The sequence below is a fragment of the Eleutherodactylus coqui genome, chromosome 5 (genome assembly GCF_035609145.1).
Source record: "Eleutherodactylus coqui strain aEleCoq1 chromosome 5, aEleCoq1.hap1, whole genome shotgun sequence".
Classification (NCBI taxonomy): Eukaryota; Metazoa; Chordata; class Amphibia; order Anura; family Eleutherodactylidae; genus Eleutherodactylus; species Eleutherodactylus coqui.
Window position 1 is genome coordinate 234036644 of NC_089841.1, and position 21922 is coordinate 234058565.

The window sequence follows — 21922 nt, forward strand, 5'->3', positions numbered from 1 at the left end:
ATGAATATACCGTTAAGGCATTTTCACATGTGGCAGATTTGTTGTAGCAATTTCTGCAACTGAAAATCACTTTTATGCATTTGAATGGGGTTGTTTGACAGCAGATGTATGAATTTCTGCAACAGAATTGAAATGGAGGGAACCCCTCCACTACTGGACTACTGACTATTGGCAGACTGCAGCTTGCAGAAGCATTCTTGCCAATCTAGCTCCTTAGTAACTACAGGTTGGACAAAGAGTTGTTGGCACTGTTGAGGCCAGTGATTGGCTGTCACAAGTCTAGAGCAAAAGTGACCACTCTACCCAAAAGTACACGGTGTGGCCCGGGGGCATTGGGGACATGGAATGGGTGAGTATAGCAGTGTTTATTATTTTACACCCTTGCCAGCCTGTAGGGTAGATGTGCCGCCAGCTTCTTTAATGCTGCAGTACAGTTTTAGTCTTCTATACATTTCAGGAACTCGGGATGACAAATGTCGAATACGTATTATATAGATGCTACAAAACCCTGTGAGTCAGAACCACGAGGGCTCTTCATTCATAGCACTGGCGGGGGCTCCTTTACTTCCACCATTGTAAACCTCTGAAATGATAGGAGAAAATGATAAATCTGCAGAACTCTATCTGAAGCCTGCAGAAGCTTCGGAGAGCTTTTTCCAGAGGTGACAAGTCCTAGTTATTTTAAGCTACAACCTCTTGATGTTTCCATTCGCACAAAATCAGCAGACTTGCTTAGATTTGTAATGTTTTGTTTGCGTGCTTGAACACGTTGAGTCATTACTGTATGTTGCCTGCACAGCAGTGCCAAGATGAAGAGGTCAGCATTTACTAACATCTCTGTACAATTGTCACCATTTTATGCTGCCTGTAGTTTAATTATTGACCATAGTGGAAAACACTACAGACAACCGGGACATTACATTTTCCAAGTTTGCTACTTTTAGACGATATTTCTTTTAGGCACTTTTCACATGGGATGGAATTGTTCCGCAGCAAGCAGAGGAATATGCTGTCAAGTGGAAAATACCGCGCCAAAAGTTTGGTGCCGGATTTTGATGAGGAATTAATAATGGCTTAATTCTTCTGGCAATTCTGCATCAAAATCCACATTTAGACATACACAGATTTTGGTGCAGATTTCCGCAGCAGATTCTGCTCTATGTTACACAACAGTTCTGTCCTGTGTGAAAGTTCTCTAAAGGAGTTTTTGAACTTGGCATATTTATTAGCTATCCACATGATCACTAGAATGGGGGTCTCACGTTCGCTGTTCTTCCTAGTGTTCCATTTAGACGAGCCATCTCTCATTTGAACGAGCGAGTGACATCACCACTAGGTCGTTCACACTCGTGAAGCCTGTTTAGACAGGTAAATGCATCGCTGGCTCAATCAAACAAAAATCATTCAGAATTGTTTAGTCCCTGAATGAGTGGGACTTAACAATTGCTGTTCAAACCGAATGATAATCAAACGAGCCAGCGATGATTTTTATGCCTGCGTAAAATGAATGATGAACAAAAAGTGAACAATTCTGGTTCGACATTCGGTCGTTGGCCTGCATTTGGGCTGAACGATTTTCATTCACTTTCACTTGTTTGAACGCTTTTTTTTCTTTCCCGATAATCGGTATGTCTAAAAGCAACCTTACTCATGATCGCATGGGACTTACAGGTACCAAATATGAGTATTGTTTTTCAGATAAGTGATCGTTAGACAAATCCACAGCCACTTAATGGTGAAGTCACACAAACGTATATCGGCTCGGTTTTTACGCCGAGCCGATATACGTTGTCTCTCTCTGCAGAGGGTGGAGGATGGAAGAGCCAGGAGCAGGAACTGAACTCCCGCCCCCTCTCCACGTCCTTTCCGCCCCTCTGCACTATTTGCAATGAGAAGAGGCGGGGTGGGGGCGGGGCTAAGTTCCGCAAATTAGCCCCGCCCCACCTCTCCCTATTGCAAATAGTGCAGAGGGGCGGAGAGGAGGCAGAGAGGGGGCGGGAGCACAGTTCCTGCCCCTGGCTCTTCCATCCTCCACCCTCTGCAGAGAGAGACAACGTATATCGGCTCGGCGTGAAAACCGAGCCGATATACGCTCGTGTGAATACACCCTCAGTGAAACAAATCGGGTCAATTTGACTTGAAGCCAAATGTCTAATCCCACTTTCCCCTGATTAAAGATATTGGGAGCAGTGATGTTACATATGCCATTTTGATGGATGTAATTCGACCCTCTCAATACAGTTGATGCATCTCTCCAATTGTGCAGCAGTTTTAAGACAAACAGAACAATTGACATAATTTTTTAGGTGCTTTTATCTGTTATAATTATTACACATTGACCTCCATATAACAAAACCTTTTTATCCTCAACTGTTTTGTAAGTTAAAAAAAAAACAGATAAAAATATACAGCAAAAATAACTGCAAACAAATAATGGCCAATCCACTAGTGACACTGTGACTGTTAAGGTGACCCTACGTCTTCAATACCTTTTGGCTGAACAAACTTGTTTGACCAGCAGCTATTCTTTTCTTTTCCCAAAAACAAGTACGCTTAGCCTAGTCAAGCATACATGTGTGGTCATGGAGGAGAGGGGAATATCACACCGTCAGAGTCCTCCCGTAAAGGCTTTATCTCCAGTTAAGGAAAAGGACTAGTTAAGGAAAAGGGTTGGCCAAGTGTAAATTCAATATGGTCGATTCTTATTTCCCTTTCCATTATGTGGGAATACTCCCATACACCTTAGACGGGTCAATCTGAAGTTGTAATGTGGATGGCTAGTAGATTTGTTACAAATTTTTTTATACAAAAGAATAGAAATGTTTATGCAACATGTGCAAAGATTTTTTTTTAAAAAAAAAACCCTTTCATCTATATGGAGAGTTTTAGAAATATTTACAAATCTGCCGTGTGTGAGAATACAGGTACACTTGAGAATACAGAATACCCTTAGTCTAATGCAGACGTGTTACAGATGAAATTGCATCCGTACTCCTTCAGTATTTCATCATTTGATCTGTATTTGCCTCTATATGAGATGCAATCAAGTTCTAAATAGGAGCAGATGGAAACTTGGGGTGCATTCTTGGGGTATGAGGGAGACAGATGCCAGCACTTTTTCTTCTACTATTGCCAGCCATATCTGTGACGGAACTCCCACCAGGGGTGCCAACACAGATGTAAAATCTGCCCAAACCATACATTTCTAATAAAGCCTTCTTAAGCTAAGGTGTATGCTTTCAGCAGCTATGTGCATATAAGAGAAATGTCTAAAGGCAACTTTTTTATTTTGTAGTTGGGACTTATTTATCAAAAGTTGTATAATATAAAATATTTTGCTGATTCTGTAATTTTCAGTGCTTTTTTGACAAAGCATCCACATCATATAAACATCATTATTATCACAGTACATGACTTTGCAGTATTTGGAGGTATGTTGTTATCTCCGCATCATCACTTTCAGAGACCTTTTAAATGGGAAGGAATTACGCCCCAGGACGCAGCGAAACCCGCAGCTGCAGATGTCTGCACCAAGAGCCACAGGTCTATTCAATCAGGTCTTGATGCAGAATTGCAGGCAGGTTTTAAGTCATGTTCAATTCCGCATCAAAATCCACAGGTAACCTGCAGATTTTGATGCAGAATTTACAGCAGCTTTCGGTGCGTCATGTGACGTGTTCCGTCCTGTGTGAAGAGGTCTGGCATAGGAAGAATGAATATTTCTCCTGTGGTATACAGAAGGAGATGAGAAAATATAATTGAGTGTTTAATCATTTCCTTGTTAGACTGTGTTCACACCTTGTGGATGCACAAAGAAAAATTGTGCATTTACATGTGGATTCACTTCCAGAAATTCCGCCTTTGTTGAAATCAGTAACTTCTGCAATTGAGCATATCTTCCTTATCTCTATAGTCTGTGTAGCTAATCACTAATGCTACTGTGCTTTTAGCAAAGTATCCGTAGTTAGGCCTTCAGTTCTTATGTTCTGGACACCACTGAGCTACATTAAATGTGCAGCATCATTAAGTCATCATCTGCTTAATAAATATTACTTTATTATCTTCCACAGGAGCATAGAGAGCAACCAAATATCCTAGTGTTACAAGAAGAGCCAAGAACTCCACAGGAGCATGAAGGGGTAGCAATGAACGTCCGACAAGGAGATGCGAATGAAAACGCAGGCTTAAAAGAGGTATGAGAAGTTGCTTGTATTTACGCAAACCTAGAGATAAAAGAAATCTGCCTGGTGAACAGTGTCCATTTGTAATGCAGAGATAGCGGGGCAAACTTATCAGAACTGTCTAAAAAGACAACTCTTTTTGTAACCGTAGCGACAAATCGCAGTGCAGCTTTCATTTCACCCAACCAGTTTAGGAAATGACAGCTGTGCAGTGATTTTATGACCCTTTGTACAGAGGCTCCCTACTTTTGTTAGGAATACTATGAAATTCTTGCAGAGGTTAGAGGGCATAGTATTGGATGATGACATCTGGCTCTGCAGCATTGATGTTGAGGCTCTGTAGAGCGCCATTCTACATAATTCGGGGAGGCTGTCTCTTATTATCTGAGGACTAGGAGTGTACATATTGACGCCCACAACAAATTTGTGCTGCAATTGCTGCACGTTATGCTTACACGTAGCTATTTTATTTTTTGTTGTGCGTCTTCCACCACATCATGGGGAGTCAGGTGGCACCTACCTATGCCATCCTGCTTCTGAGCTGGTAGGAAGACAAATGCCAAAATGCCCCAGGCCTTTCTCTTATGAGGGAGAGAATGCTGTCCGTATTGTATAGGAAGCAGATGGACATTTTTGGACTGGCCGGTCTCCGTCCATTGGACTGGAACATCACATATTAGCCTTTCTGAACTGCATACAATGCAGGCTGGACACCACCGGGCATCTTGGTGCTTGCTTATAAATGACTGCATTCATGGATTATAAGAAGAATTACCCATCATATGGGGCTACATTGGACACACTATACTGCACACCCTTGGAGTGAGACTATTGGTCAGTCGGATATACCACTTTAGTTTAAGGTATCTACATGTCCAAGTGCATTTACCAGGTGCAATAGGTGGACTATTTGCCATTTTCTTTGTACTGAAGCTAATGGTGTATTGTGGTTTTCCTCAACAGTGTCCAGGTGGTTCTGTTTATTCACGAGCGGGGCTGTGCTTTTCAGTATATATTTTTAGGGTGTTTATTCTGAATTGACTTGAACAGAAGCCGCTCACAGTCCGAAGCTCACTACTGGGCTAAGCCAATGGAATCTTGGGTGTATGTTTGAGCCACTTTTGAAAAGTAATGAGAGATGTAAAAAGTCTCAAATTTTAGCACAAAAATGTTGAGTACCAAAATGTGCAACTTTTCTTTAGCCGCAGATTTTACAGAAAATCCGTCCCATGTGGCTGTACGCTAATGCCAAGGTTTAACTTTCTCTTTTTGATTATGTTAGTCAGAAAACAATAAAGTTGGGCTTCATGTTTCCAGCTACTATTTCTGGCCTAGAGAGCAGTCTTTTCTGCTGTAATTTGTATTTTTCATTCGCTTGCTAAGGACTTTTAAGCAATGATTTTATCACACTTTGTAGTCTAGTATTAGCATGCACCAAAAATAGTTATGTATAAGCCATACTGAAAACAAATAGTTTTTTTTGACATCTTAATAGCTTAATTGGCCTTAAGGATTGCTATTCTTACAAGCCCTTTTGATCCTATTAAATCCTCTGGCATGTGCTTTTCACATGAGGGATCTCCCCGAGGAAGCCTGTAGTCTTGACCTCTGTATTCACTGCGCATAACTAGATTACGTTTACACACAGTGAAATAACTATAGCTTTATGCCCACTTCACAAAACAGCAGGTATCTTTCATGTCATAAGTAAGGGTTTGTGACTTAGTTATATACATTGTGTATAAATGTATGGTTACTATAGAATGCAAACTGTTATTTGTGAACCAGATATATAAATTATCACTACCAATCTTGTCTTAAACTTTCCACACTTTATTTAGTAAATTTAGACATTTACTTTAGTGTTAAAATTCTGTGCAAACTAACTTCTTATTATGCAGTTAAAACCACCTGGATTTCTACATTGATTACTAATAAAATATGGTCTGATTGTTACTAGGGCATCTTGATAGGTTTACAGCATACCTAACTTTTCAGAAAAAGCTGCCATATGTGTGTGCATGAGGAACCACACTATTTCTGGTGATTACGGCTTGTATCTTGCATTTATCACAATTGTTTTCCCCCAGGCTGTATCTCTGATTTTGAGTTCTCTCTAAATTAGTGTGAGTCTAACTGTTATGCTGTCTTATATACACTGCGCACAGAGAAAACTTCGAATTCTGTTCTCTAACTGTAGCAAACACAGCGAAATGATTATCATGTAGGACATGAGAGAAGTAATGAGCAGTGTAGATGGGATTCTAGTAGCTACTGTATAACTCAGGAAACAGTCACTAGTAACTATAGGCATGTCTATGTGAGTGTATCCCTCCTGCAGGTCACTTCCCCTCAAGGGCCTGTCTTAGTTTGATGGCACCCTGTGTGGATTTTGTTTTGGCCCACTCTGATATATATATATATATTGCACCAATAGGCAGTCTGCTTGTATTTTGCAGAAAGCAGCAAGATAGCAGCATACCTCCATCAATACAAATCAGTGAATAAATAAGGTACCAGAAAACAAGCTGATAACAAATACAGCACCAGAACCAAGCCTAATACAGCAGGACTCAACCTCAGAGCATAGATCTAATACTAGAACCAAGCTCATATGAATACAGCCTCAGAATAAAACTCATAACATGGCCATTTGAACCTAAATCTTCTCACCATTCTTTAGTTAATTTACTTTTGTGCTTTTGGACATTGCCTTGTTGCATTATTCAACATCTTTTCAGCTTGAGGTCATGGAATGCTGCAGTTAAATTCTTCTGAAAAATATTTTTATATACCTTAGAATGAATTGTTTTTTCACTAAGGCTTCCAGGCCGTGAGGCAGTAAAGCAGCTCCAAACCATGATATTCCCTCAGCCATGCTTCACACATGGGAGGAGGTTATGCTATTGGTGTGCAGTGTTCTTTTCCCTCCAAACGGTATTGTCCTAAAACCACTTTTGTCTTATTTGTCCATAGAACATTTTCAGATCCTCCTATAAAACCCTGCGCTGCTGTTCACCTTTTTTACCACAGTGGAAACCAAGGTCTTTAATGACTTTATCTTCTATCCTCAAAGAAGTAGCCTTATTTTTCTTCTTTAAGTTTTTGTTACTTGGTTCCCTCTAGCAACTACATTAGGTTCCCAGGAAACTGTACTAGCAAGGCAACTCTCTAGATTTCCAACCTTAGTAGGCCTAGCATTCGCGATACTCACTGTTTTCAGCCCCTGTCTCTAGGGACACACAAGCTAATTCCCTCATGTGTTATGGTTTCGATTTCTGTAGCAGCCTGATCACTACTGCATTCACATTTGCAGACTGTGTAACACGGTCACAGATAATTGATTATACCTTGTGCTTAAAACATGACATTACATTCATCATACCACATAACTGTATGGTGTCATTTTCATTAGACACTATTTCATGCAATATATTTTTAACATTTAGTCTACAAATTTTTTAAACCCATGCTCCCTACCTCAGCAGACAGAATGCTTTCAGCACTCTCAGGACTCTTCTCCTTGTATGGAAGCATCTATGGACGAACTTGCTGCCCATCCTAGTTGCAATCCAGACAGCCAGACTCCACCCGCCTTCAACTCAGAGAGTTTCTTGCGCAACGCCACTGGCTTTTCATTTTTAGGCAGCAGAACAGCACACTTTATGGGGGGGCTTGTCCCCTCCCACAACTGCCATATATATTGAATGTCTGCCCAGTATGCACCAGACACCCAGTCCTTTACAGTTATGAAAAAAGACTTCGGCAGCATCCAGGGTGCAAATTGATATCCAAAGTTTTATTCCCCCATCACAGAGCTTGACAAAGGCCAACATGGCCGAAACGTTGCCTGTTTTTCTGTGATGGGGAAATAAAACTTTGGATATCAATTTGTACCCTGGATGCTGCCGAAGTCTTTTTTCATTGCTGCATGTGATTTTGGTGATGAGGATCTATTCACCGGTTTCTTTGGCTACTGCATAATCTATGCCCAGCCCTTGGAGGGATATACAATTTGTGCTGCTGGCGACCTGCTTTCTCCAGTCCTTTACAGTTGATACGTTCATGTTAATTAGTCATAAAAGGAACAAAAACAGTCTCCAAACCAAAAACTGGTGGCTCGGCTCAACTCTCCACACATTATTTGAATAATCAAAAAACAACTGGAAGAAAATTTCTCCTTTAACCCCTTCAGTGGCACGCCCAGAAATTTTCCGGGAGTAGCTCCACTGCCCATAGTGATATAGCCCAGAAGCTTTCCGGGCTATGTTTCACTATGGGACAGTGCAGAACATAATACCATAAGCTGTGACATTGTGTTCAGCACACATACCGCCTGCACAGTTTCACAGAGAACCAGTGCAGGAGATTAAAAAAAGAAGCAGGAAGATATAACCGATCTGCTGGCAACTTCCCACTTCTTTTTTTGAATTCCTATACTATTTACACGTTGCCACGGAGACCATCGACTTGTCAGAAGCCGGCCAATGGTCCCCGTGGCAGGAAGAGCTGGTGATTGGCTGTCAGATGATAGCCGGGCACCAGCTCTACAGTGGAGAAAATCTCTGATCTCCGCTGTTTAACCCTTTACATGCCACGGTCTGTGCTGTCAATTCCGCGCCGCATCACTGGTTTCGCCCGGCTTTGCCGTGACAGATTGGCCTTCCAATGTGTGAAAGTATTAATTGGGAGGGAGGCTGCATTTTTAGGTGGAGGAGATGTTTTTGGTGGCCATTCTGAAATTCACCATATTGAATTCAGCTCCCCAGTTACACAGGAGTCGGAGTGGAAATCTATGCTCCAACCTCTGTGTAGTGGCCGGCGCTTGTAACTGCAAATGCAGCTCACATTGAAAACAACGTGAGCCACTGTAGTTGCAGGTACTACTCACGTTGATTTCACTGAGAGCCGCGTTTGCCGTTACACGTGCTGACCACTACACAGAGGTCAGAGCAAAGACTTCCATGGAGCTGCCAGCGGGGGGCGCGCAATCAGGTGATCGGCCGGAGTCCCAAGCGACAGACCTCAGCCGATCAACTATTGATGACCTATCCTGAGGATAGATCATCAATAGTATTTTCCCCGGAAAACCTCTTTAATTACAGCTAGCGTTTGCAATAACCACCGCCAGCCTTTACACAGTGTCAGAACTATTTGCTACCATACTCTGTGTTTTACTAGTGATGGTGGGACCCTGAACAGCTGATGGCCGATGTCCCGAACAGCAGACCCTAGCCGATCAACTATTCATGATCTATCCTGAGGATAGGATAGGTAATCAGTGTAGATAGCCTGGAAAACCCCTTTAACCAATCATGGGAATGAAGGTTGTAGCACTCTGCTAAGTACAGTGTCCTTTAACCCCTTCCCACTCCAGGACGTACATTTACGTCCTGGAGCGTCGGGGTATGTATGCACAGAGGTCGCGGGGCGACCTCTCTGTGTACAGCGTGGGCGTCAGCTGTTTATTACAGCTGACACCCATGGGCAATAGCTGCAATCGGCCGATCGCGGATATTAACCCTTTAAATGCCGCTGTCAATTTTGACATCGGCATTTAAATCCCCCGAACGATGTTCAGGGGTCCCGTATGGCCCCCAGGCTGTGAGAACGGGGGAGCCGTGCAGGAGTCATGGCTGCCAGGGGCCTTCTGAAGGGCCCCAGGGCTACCTTGAGAGACTGCCTATTAAGCCATCCCCATGGGGTGGCTTGATAGGCTGCCTGCCAGAATGCAGTATGATGTAATGCTATATCATTATGTCATACTGCAGGAGCGATCAAAGCATCGCATATTGTAGGAAGCGGGCTCCGGGATACACCTGGGAAGCACTGCTCCAACCCCTGTGTAAGGGCCGGAGCTCGTAATTGCAAGCGCAGCTTTCATTGAAATCAATGGGAGCCGAGTCTGCAAGTACAATGGGCTATATAATGTGATTATGGGCTATAAACTGTCTATAACCTGTACTCAGCTGGCAAGGGAAAGCTGAAGGGCTTTATATGACATATAGAAGGATTTTGACAATTTTAAATGAATGTACTTCTTTGACAAACGATATTAGCTTATACCTTGTTAATGTATCTCATATGATATGTGGTTAAGATACTGTAGCTATTAAAATGGTATGTTGAAAAGGCAGAACATGTATCCTTAGGATTGTTGCTAGGTATTTTTTTCAATCATTAGGAGTATTGAAAATACTTTATGTATTCTTTTACGTTATGACTGAAAATGTGCAAAATTGCTGTGCCAGAAGTGTTAAATAATATCAGTTCATGGTGTCAAATAAGTAAACATCTCATTTTTTTCTTTTTTTGCAGACTTGGACTGAGACGATAACATCCCCTAATAAGGTTAGTATCTAACATGACCGATTCCACTGTGTGTGCGGAGGATAAAAGTACACTGTTCTGTCCATGCTACAAATCACAATGGAGCCTGTACGTAACCCACATACCCTTCCAGAAACAGGACATGGAGAAGTCTTAAGAACTTGAATTAATAGAAAATAATGTGAAAGAAGCCCACATTAAAATGTCTTTATTCTTCAGATGTCATTTCTTTTTACCCAAGAGTGTATTTACTTATGCTGGTTTTAAACCTTTTCTTGCGTAGTTTGTGTAAAACTATAGGAAAAATATAACAGTTGTTTTGGGTTTTTTCAAATCATAAAACCATTTTAACTATTTTGTGTTTGCTTAATACAATATATATATATATATATATATATATATATATATATATATATATATATATATATATATATATATATATATATATATACCTATATACAGTACTTTATTAGATTTTGAGGACCAGCCTCACACACACTTGAAAATAGTAATGCACTGAAGCGATAATGTAATGTGTTCTCTTACCGGGATATTTCAGTCTCTTTGAACTGATGATCAGTATTTGATGAAAGGCGGTAGGGGATTCCATAGTTTTACATAATTTCTTAAATGGTCTTGATTTTAGTGTAACGTTGATTCCAGCCCTCAAATTCTGTGGAAAAGTGTCTAAACAATATTTAAGTATAAAATATCTACTCTATGTAATTTGTGACACTTTTTTTTTTCTTATATGGATATTCCAGTTTATTTTAACTGATGACCTATCACCTTGATAGGTTAGGAGGAGTTGATGGATGGGGGTCCGCGACTCAGGACTCGTTCATCAGTTGATCGTCCGGCCCGCTGCAGAGTTCAGTAGTTATCAATGGTCAGAGGGAGCAGGAGGAGCGCTGGAATTATGGAACTATGTAAACTACGGAATTTCCTACCCCAAGAGGTAGTAATGGCAGAGACAATGACAGCATTTAAAAAAGGCTAGATGCTAATCTAATAACTAATAATATTGAGGATTATAATTAATATAAATGGGTTGAAATTGATGGACCTATGTCCTATTACAACCTGTGTAGCTATGTAACTATGGCAAGCAGTAAATCTCCTGCCGCCCCTCTGTGAGCCAGTGATACTAGCCCCCGAGCTAGTATGTGCGGGGACGAGTGTCGGGCATCGTTTGCACAACACTCGTTCTGTTTAAATTGGCCTTAGAGTTCTGGGGACATTAATTAGCTGATTGATCTCACTTGAAATAAAAAAAAAAAAAAAGTAGACAAAACAGACTATAGATACAAATTGGAGAAAATATGATATTAACCTTAAAAGGAACCTGTCATGATTCACCGGGTGCCCCGTTCCTGCACTATGTCCATGGAGATGAATGGGAAATGCGCACACACAGGGCTCACTCTGCCAGCGTGTGTGGACTTCAGAGGGGTACAGTGCAGGAACAGGGCACACGGTGATTATAAAACAATATTCCCTGGACACCCCCCATTTCCTGACCTTTTGAGCCTCATAACATAAGCTTAGCCTTATAAAAGCTCTCACTTTCACCAGTTACTGTATATTAATTGGCTCATTTAAGGATAATTTATAGAATTAGATTTGGGAATTAACATATTTAAAGGGGTCATCTGGGGATATATTTTTCTCCAGATGCTGCTCAGGATGCCATACCGACATGAAAGAAGACATACTCCCCATCCCTCCTCACGTTGTGCTGATACTTGGTCTTCATTGGTCTCCAAATCCTGCTGCATGCAGCCAGTGATGACGTCACTAATACCCGAGCTGTGTGACTACTGCAGCATATTACCACCTCGCTTCAGCCAATGATTAGCTACAGCAATCACATGACCTGGTATGGGGGCATCATTGCTTTGCACCTGGTAGTGAAGACTAGCGGGGATAAAGTATCAGTGGAATGGGAACAATATGAGAGTGGAAAAGATGGGTATCCTGAGCAGGCGTTGGGGAAAAAATGTCCCTTGATGACCCCTTTAATCCCCTAGTTGAAAATGACATACATAATATGGAATGCCCTTTGTTAAAGGGAGGTTGTTTTCAGTTTGCCACTGCTAGCTCTTTTTGGGCCAAACACGTATAGAATATTTTGGCAAAATGCACCAAAAGACGCAACTTAATCTGCTACTGTGGATTTCTGATCCATAGCTGAGATGTATACTTGCAGATTTTGGTGCAGAATTTTCTGCATCTTTAGGCTATTTGCACATATTTTTTGCATGTTTTTTCCCATCGGATTTTCAGACCAAAAAATCATTAAAAAAAAAATGTGATGGATATGGAACCCATTCATTTACACATGGGCTTTTTTTTACTCTGACTGATAGTCCGAGTAAAAAAAAAAAATCACAGCGTGTCTTATTCTTGTCTGCTTTTCAGATGAGAATAGAATATGTCAATGTGCGGGGTTTAGCACATTGAAAACACATCAAAGGCCTGTTTTAGTGCTGTCCAATGTCATTTGTGCAAGAGAATCTTGGGTTCAACTTTTAAATCGCCTGTGTGCAATTAGCCTTAGGTGTGTCTTGCAGAAATATTCTGCATGTGTGAAAGGTTCCAAAGGGCTTCATATTGCCTGAATGGTTGATGATTATCTGTTCAGTCGCATCCGACCTTCGGTCGCTCTATGGATCAATATTCTCAACGCATTTCTGTCTTTCACCGCTTCTTTCAGATCAGCGATTGTTCGTGGTGGCCTTGATTGTATCTAGCCATCTTGTTCTTGTCATCCTGATCTTCTCTTTCAGTGGTTACCTATATATGGTCTCTTATGCAATTAATGCAAATCACATTTGATGAGCAACTCAGAGTCTTGTTTTTTTTTGTAAAATAGTTCAATTTACCTAATTTCTCCCAAAATATTTTTACATTCAACATTCCAAGGGTGGTTTCACATCTGCGTCACAACCTTCAGCCAAAGGTTCCATCGCAGATCCAGCTGAAAATACCAGCATAAAAAGCGCTGTACGCAGTGCTTTTTCTTCCGCTCAAAAGTAGGCGGCTAGGCGCAAAGTGGGCAGACCCCATTACAGTCAATGGGGTCTGACTGGTGCTGTTCTGTTTCGTCCAGAGACGGAACTGTTCAGCCACGTGGATTACCCTTTCCTGCTCCCCGAACAGAACAAAGAAGCTAAATCCCCAGCAAGTGTTCCACCATCTTTATTTATAGGGTTATCACAACTCACAAACAGTACAGTCAAATGACAAATACCGTTTTGCTACATTTGTAGCCATGAAATTGGTGGAGTTGTTAATGGAAATAAAATATTCCCTGACTGCTGACTGTAGATATTTAGGGTGCAGCGCAGAGGTTGGAAATCTTTGGTAATTATACTGGCTGATAAAATATTTCTATATTCATTGTTTTATTTACTGTTTTTACAGACAAGACCAAGATTACAGCGCGGTGGCAGCTCAGCATCCCTACATAACAGTCTGATGAGGAATAGCATATTCCAGCTGATGATACACACTCTCGATCCTCTTTCTGAAGGTAAGTACCATATGTCGGCCTTCTATGCCTGTTACTATTGATTGAGCTGCGGTTTAGGCATTGTTTAACGAAGTATCATTCACTGACCTCATATTTATTTTTAAATATTACTGGCTTGACTACTTGAACGTTTTTGTTTTTTTAGTCAGACAGGAGTGGATCGTAAGGGAAGACCACATATTTGTCTTCTTTTTTGTAGCCACTCCTGGTTTTGGCAGAAGCAGCAGCATGAACTGTGAATCCATTCTAAGGCTACATTCACACGATCGTGTTTCCATTTGCATGGAATCGCAGCGGCAGGCTGGCACTTGTTATGTGGGAACAGCCCCTTAATGTAGTGAACTTTGTCAGTGTGGGTTTTTGTCTTTATATATTGACAGAAAGTTTTAAAATCCGAACTATCCAGCCAATTCATAGATCATTTTTGCTAACTGGTCTGTCAAAGCACATTCTGTATGTAGCTGAAATATTTGAAAAATGATATGGTGTTTAATGTATGGCTTAACACAATATGAGATACATGTATGTTTGGGAAAAGGTCACATTCCTACATCCCGACGTACATGTACTTGATTAAAGGGAGGGCCACAGAATCTTATCTAGGCAAGCATAAGTGGGGAAGGTAAAGGCATGTTCGTACGGCAGTTTTCAACGATGGATTGCCACAAAATTCATGGCAGAAATCTGAGGCTGAGCCACACAGTTTCCTTCTGTAATGTTTTTTTTTTGCGTGCAAATAATCCAACACAGATTCCGCATTAACAAGTGACACTTCACTGATTTTAAATCCTAATGCTGGAAAAGTTAACAAATAAAACCTATTGTGCGGATTTTCAATCATATGAATGGTCCCCAGATCTGAGACGGAATTCAGGCAGAATGTTGCCTGTTGCCTCTGTTCTACTGATCTCATGGCCACGCTGACTGCACTTTGTACAGGATGGGGACAAGCAGCTGAGACCTACTGAGCACCATGATGGAGCCACAAGAAGCATGGGAGGTGAGTGGGCAGGCCCATTATGAAGGAGGAGAGGGGGTGGGGCCATTATGAAGGAGAAGAGGGGCTCTCTGGGAAACTTTCCAGAGAGAGGAGTCTGCAGTAGGCAAACTAGAATATGTATAGACATACGCATGCTGTTGGTGGAAGGGGAGTCTGGACAGAGTCAAGGGCCCACTGGGGGATTCATTGGCTCCCTGGTGGGCCAAACCGAGCCTGATGCTATATGAATCTGTAACAGCTGCCTGTAATTGCGGATCTTTGGTGTGTTCCAAACTCTGGTCCCCGTTATCCTGAAACCTGTTTATTCTGATTCTGTTCTGATTATTCCTGTATTTCCTGAACCTGCATTTGTTCTATTTTCCTGCCTTGATCTGATTACCTGGATTTTGAACTCTGCTTGCATGTCTGACTATCCATTTCCCTGGTGTTCTGTACCTTGAAGTCTTCCAGGTTCTGACCCTGCTCTGTACCCTGTACTCTGATTTGGAATATCCTTTGGCTCAGTCTGTTTTCTTTTATCTCTTGGTACTGACCCATTGCTTGTCCAATTCCGTCAGTTGTGTGCGCCAAAAGTCAGCAGCTACTATGGTAATGCACCCCAGGGATTTGCAGCAGTTGAAGACCACATCCCACTTGGCGGGTTAAAGGGTAAAGACTTTGTGGTCCCTGGTTGTTGCTAACCTGTAGCCAGCACAAAGTCTTATTGTGGTCATGTGTTTTGCTAGACAGGTTTTACTCCCTTAACATAAAACATTACACTGAAAGGTTCAGAGAGGGAAGGGGCTCCCTCTTTCACCCCATCGACCACCCTCACTGTTGCTGTGGCAGCCGACGGACAGACAATGTTCTCCAGGTCTGCCATTCACAAAACCCTATTAGATCCTGCCAGAGTCAAGGTCCAATGGGTTTCTCACTGGGTGTCAAAAAAATGGCAGTTACATACAATAAACTGCACTATATAAGCAGTGCAATTTATTAAGCAAGCAATCAGGCGATAGCATCTTCAAGTCCCCTTGTGGGGAAAATAAATGTAAAAAAGTTTTAAAAATATTTCCAAGCATAAAGAGAAATTCAAGTAAAATAATATTCCAATTACTTGAACCCCTCAAAAAAAATCCTTACAATTTAGGTATTACCACATTCATGATACCTCACACTATAAAATGATCACATTATGTAGCTCGCAGTGTGAGTGCTGTAAAAAAAAAAAATTAAGTGACAAAATGTTTGTTTTTGGTTTCTTTCATTTTTTTAAAAATGCAATAAAACATGAAAACGTTAGCTCGTTTTGCAAAAAGCAAGGCCTCAGACATCTGCATTGAGTTATGGCTCTTAGAATAGGGCAACATTTATTTATATTACGTTAAACATTGTACAATAAAAAAATGTCAGAATTGATGATTTTGATCATCTTGCCCCCCCACCCCCCCAAAAAAAACTGAGTAATAAACGGAATGTACTGGTACCCTAGGGGCTTTACAAATGCAACATGGCATTCAAAAATTATTAGGGCAAAAACTGCCCTCCAGGAACCAAATGGCACTCTCTTACCCTTCTGAGCCCTGCCATGCATGGCAGGTCTAGTTTCCAAAATAGTCACTTTTTGGAGGGAAGTTCCACTGTTTTGGGTATATTAGGGGCTCTGCAAATCCAGCATAATATCTTAAAATTAGTCACGCAAATCTGCGCTCCAAAAGCCAAATGGTACTCCTTCCCTTCTGCATATAAGACTTTTTTGTGCTTGGAAGAAACTGAGTAGCAAATTTTGGGATAACTTTTCTCTTATTGCCCTCCTAAAAATGAAAAATTGGAGCTAAACCTACATAATATTTGAAAATTTTTAATTTTCATAACACAATGCCATCAAACACCGGTGGGGTTAAAATTTCAAAATGGGATCTTTTTAGAGGTGTTTGTTATGTCTTGGCACCTGAAGGTCTCTGCAATGAACCTGAAATAGTGCCTTAAGCCCTTCCCGCTCCAGGACGTACATTTACGTCCTGCAGCGTCAGGGTATGTATGAAGAGAGATTGCGAGGTGACCTCTCTTCATACAGCGTGGGCGTCAGCTGTTTATAACAGCTGACACCCGCGGGCAATAGCTGCAATCAGCAGCACAGCTGATCAAGGGTACTAACCCTTTAAATGCCACTGTCAATTCTGACAGAGGCATTTAAATCCCCCAAACGAGGAGAGAGAACGCAGGGAGAAGTGCGGGGGTCATAGCTGCTGGGGGCCTTAGGGGTGTCTTAGCAGACTGCCTATCAAGCCATCCCCATGGGGTGGCTTGATGGACTGCCTGTTAGATCGCAGTATGACGTAGTATAGCATTACATAATATTGCAGGGGCGATCAAAGCATCGCTAGTTGTGGTTCCCTAGGGGGGCTAAGAAATAAAGCAAAAACAAGATTAATAAAGTTCTACTAATTGTGAAAAAAAAAGTATTAAAAGTTTAAATCACCCCCCTTTTGCCATATCTATTATAAAAAAAATTTAAGTCATAGAACAAAAATACATATTTGGTATCGCCGGGTCCGTAAAACTCCGATCTATCAAAGTACCGCATTATTTATCCCACACGGTTAACGTCGTCTGGAAAAGAAAAAAAAACAAAACACCAGAAATGCACTTTTTCAGTCACCGTAGTCTCCCAGATAAAATGCAATCAAAAAGTCGTATGTATTATGAAATGGTACCAGCGTAAACTACAGGACTGAGCCCTCGCACAACTATGTCGGCGGAAAAATAAAAAAGTTATTGTGTGCTGAAGATGGCGGAAAAAATACTAAAGAAAAATTAGATATCTTTGAAAAAAAATAAAAGTAGTGCAGCAAAAAAATAACTATACAAGTTTGGTGCCGTAGTAGTCATACTGACCCATAAAATAAAGTTATCATGTCGTTTAGTTGCAGTTTGTGCGTCATAGAAGCAAGACGCACTGAAACATGGCGGGATGTCTTTTTTTTTTTTCATTTCCCTTCACTTAGAATTTTTTTTAAAGTTTTTCAGTACATTATATGGTACAATAAATAGCACCATTGAAAAATACAACTCGTCATGCAAAAAACAAGCCCTCATACAGCGACGTCGATGGATAAATAAAGGAGTTACAATTTTTTTAAAGAGGGGAGGAAATAATGAAAATTTAAAAAAAAAAAAAAAAAGGACCGCGTTTAAGGGGTTGTCTAAAATTTCATTAAAAAAAAAAAAAAGATTTTTCCAAAGGAATCCCCAATGTGTAAACATAATAAAGGGTTCATAAGCTGATGTCTCTCCCTGCTCCCCACTTGTCCCCTCCTGTGGCTCCGGATCTCCCTTCTGATGTCATCTTTGCAGGCTGCAATCAGCCTGAACATCTCCAAACAAGCTGCTGCAACTAATGACAGAGCTCAACAATCGTACTTGCAGCAGTAGGTTCATGAGATGTTATAGGCTGACTACGGCCTGCAAGCAAACAACACAGCAGACAGCCAGCAGAGTACGAGTGAGGAGAGGTGAGTTTCAGCTCTACAAGCTCTTTAATATGTTTACACACTGGGCGACCCCTTTGGGTAAAAACTTTTTTTTTTTTAAACCCGGAAGAACCCCTTTTAAATCCAAATAAAAGGGAGGCCCCAAAATCCAAAAGATGGTCCTTCATTTTTGAGGACCGTATTTGAGTCACATTTAGGATCATATGTGGGATATTTCTGAAAACTGCAAAAATAAAAATGGCGTTTAACTTCTCCTCCAGTTTGCTCAAATGCACATAAAGCACCTAAGGTGTTAGCAAACTTCTGAAATGCCTTTGGACTTTTTTGAGGGGTGCAGCTGTTAAAGTGGGTGATTTTGAGGGGTTTCTAATATATAGGCCCTTCAGAGACACTTTAAAAATGAATTGGTTCCTAGACAATAGATTTTGGAAATGCTTTTCAGTATTAGAAAAATTACAAAATTACAAAAGCCTTGCAACGTCCCCAAAAAGTTTGAAAATGATGGCAACATAGAGACATGGTAAATGTTATTTATAAACTTTTTTGTGTGGTATGACTATCTGTCTTAAAAAAACAGAATTTAAAATTTTGAAAAATGCTAATTTTTCCAAACATTATTTAAATTTAGTTTTTTTTTATTTTAAATAAACCGAAAACATAACCTAATTTTACCACTAACCTAAAGTACAACTGTCTTTGAATCACTTGGATAAGTGAAATCAATCCAATGTTATTGCTATAACAAGTCATGTAGGTCAGATTTGAAAAATGGAGCTGCATCCCGAAGACCCGAACTGGCTGCAGTGCTAAGGGGTTAACAAAGCGCAAATTACTGTTTCTGTATTTGGTTTCAACAGAAGTGTTTTTTCAGTTGCCTGTCCAGACCAGCATAAAATAGCCAATGATGTTAGTATTTAATACATTTTGGTTAGCCAAATCACATTTCTTTTCCAGTGCCAGAATTCATATTACCAGTAAACTTGTGTAGTTTTATGTCCAAAGTCCACAGAGTAAATGTAGGGTTTAAAAAGTAACTAAAGCTAAAAATATCATGCATTGGGTTTCAACAGCAATGAATAGCCATTTTCTGATCCTATTTTGACTTTTGTACTTGTGGTTATGAAAAGTCGTGCATGCCAGATTTTAATTTAAAGGTATGTTGCCAAGCTTTCAGGACTACCCCCGCCTGATGAAGGGACCAAAATAGCCTCAAAAGCTTGCTGCTAACATGATTTTTGTTAGCCATTAAACGGTATCATATATACAACATTACTTTGTTTCTCTTACTCAAAAGCAATAAGGGTTGGCTCTACTGGCAAACACGATACCAAACTTTTTAACCCCTTAGTGACACAGCCTATTTTGGCCATAAGGACATAACGATTTTTGGGGATTTTTATCTCCATTCATTCATTATTTTTTTTCCTTCTTGTCGACATGGTCATATAAGGGCTTGGTTTCTGCGTGGCGAACTGTAGTTTTTATTTATACTATATAACGTATTGTAAAACTTTCAATACATTCTTTGGAGATCAGGGAGAAAAGCACTTCAATTCTGCCAGCATAAATGACATGAACATTTTTTTTCTGCGGGTTGGTACAATTGCCACGCTACCAAAATTATATATTTTTTAGGTTTTTCTACTTTTGCACAACAGAGCTTTGTAAGGGCTTTCTTTTTGTGTGATGAGTTGCCGTTTTTATTGGTACTACAATGTTTCCCCAAAAATAAGACACTGTCTTATATTAATTTGTGCCCCAAAAGAGGCACTAGATCTTATTTTCGGAGTAGGGGGAGGGATCTTTTTATACCTACCTATCAGGCGCATTCCAGGTCCCCCGACGTGCTCTTCACACCCCCGACAGACATGCTTCCCGCAGTCCTCGGCAACTTATACAACATCACTTCCTGGTTATGGGATTCATAAATCCTGCCTCTAGGAAATGATGGCTATGATTTGGTTCTTCAACCGCTGCATTGATTGGCTGAGCAGTGTTCGAAGAACCAATCACAGACATCGCTTCCTGGAGGTGGAATTTATGAATCCCTTAACCAGGAAGTGTTGTTCTACGAGCAGCTGAGGACAGCGCCGAACCTCTAGAGAGCTGCAGAAGGGGATCTGGAGATTGCTAGGTAATGTATTTTTTTTTAAGTTGTGTAACTAGGGCTTATTTTCAGGGTAGGGCTTATATTTCAAGTCTTACAAAAAATGGGCCAGGGCTTATTTTGGGGGTAGGTCTTATTTTTTGGGAAACCTGGTATATTGGGATACATATGGCTCTTTTGATCAATTTTATTGCATTTTTTCTGGAGGTAATATAAGTAAAGTAAGCATTTTTGCTCCGTTTTTTAGTTTGTTTGTTTTTTTACAGTTTTTGCCGTGATGAATAAATAGTGTATTCAATTCATTAAACAGGTTGTTACTGAAAGAATAATCCCAAATCTATCAGTTTTTTTTCCTTTTTTTTTAATGCAAAGTAAGGGAAGTGCTCTAAAGGTTTTTTTTTTTCGGTTACTGTTTTTAAGTGGTTTTTTTTTTCTTACTATTTCTATTTATTTTTTTTTACACTGTTGATGTCCCTTTAGAGACTCGAACCAGAAAAGCTATGATTGCTATGATAATGTATTGCAGGACTTCTATACTGCAATGCATTATCGCTTACAATACTAATTACAGGCCATGGAAGGCCTGGACGCCATTGTCTGGTGCTCGATTGCCATGGCAATCCATCTGTCCTCTGCGATTACATAGCAGAGGGCCAGTGGCGTCACAGAGGGAGCCCTTTACATTGCTGCAATCTACAGTGCAGCATGTAAGGGGTTAACAGCAAAGATCAGTGTTCTCACAGCCGCCAGTCACACCCGGCTTCCCTTGCAGGATGGTAAGGGTTTACTTCTGATCCCATGCCATCCATGGGATGTAAGTTTACATCCTGTTGCGTTAACTACAATGCACTCGGGACATAAACTTATGCCCTTTGACGTTAAGGGGTTAATTTAAAGGGGCACTCTAGACAAAACCGTTCATCTGTGTTATGCTTAATGCAGGGCCTGTAGGATGGTGTATGACACAGAGATTTTTTGTTTAAATACTAGAGTCATGCGCCTCCTCCCATCATAGCACAGTGGAATAGCTTTGCCCAGAATGTTCTTGCAAGTTGTACTTATTGTTAATTTATTCTTATGTATAACTCAGCAGTACATGCATTCTTGGGTGTCATCCTGTAGGAGGAGGGGGTGTTGGTCAACAGGGACCATTATGTTTGCGCTGACGTTGTGGTGGGTGTTGTGGCACCAGAGGAGTATGTGTGCAGGAAGGGGCAAGAGAAGCAGAGAGACCTCCTAATAGTGAGAGCCAGAAGTCTAGGCTTAGTTAGCCATAAGTAAGATAGTGAGCTGCGG

General features: G+C 40.8%; 1 protein-coding gene across 2 annotated transcripts in view; it reads left to right on the forward strand.

Moving 5' to 3' along the window:
- The window catches only part of SLC24A2 (solute carrier family 24 member 2), a 156452-nt gene that overhangs the window by 70475 nt on the left and 64055 nt on the right, over nucleotides 1–21922 (forward strand). For both annotated transcript variants that reach the window (XM_066604338.1, XM_066604339.1), the window contains exons 3-5: nucleotides 4071–4193; nucleotides 10500–10532; nucleotides 13938–14046. In XM_066604338.1, coding sequence (XP_066460435.1) covers nucleotides 4071–4193; nucleotides 10500–10532; nucleotides 13938–14046 — 265 coding nt within the window. The remainder of the gene's footprint in view (nucleotides 1–4070; nucleotides 4194–10499; nucleotides 10533–13937; nucleotides 14047–21922) is intronic.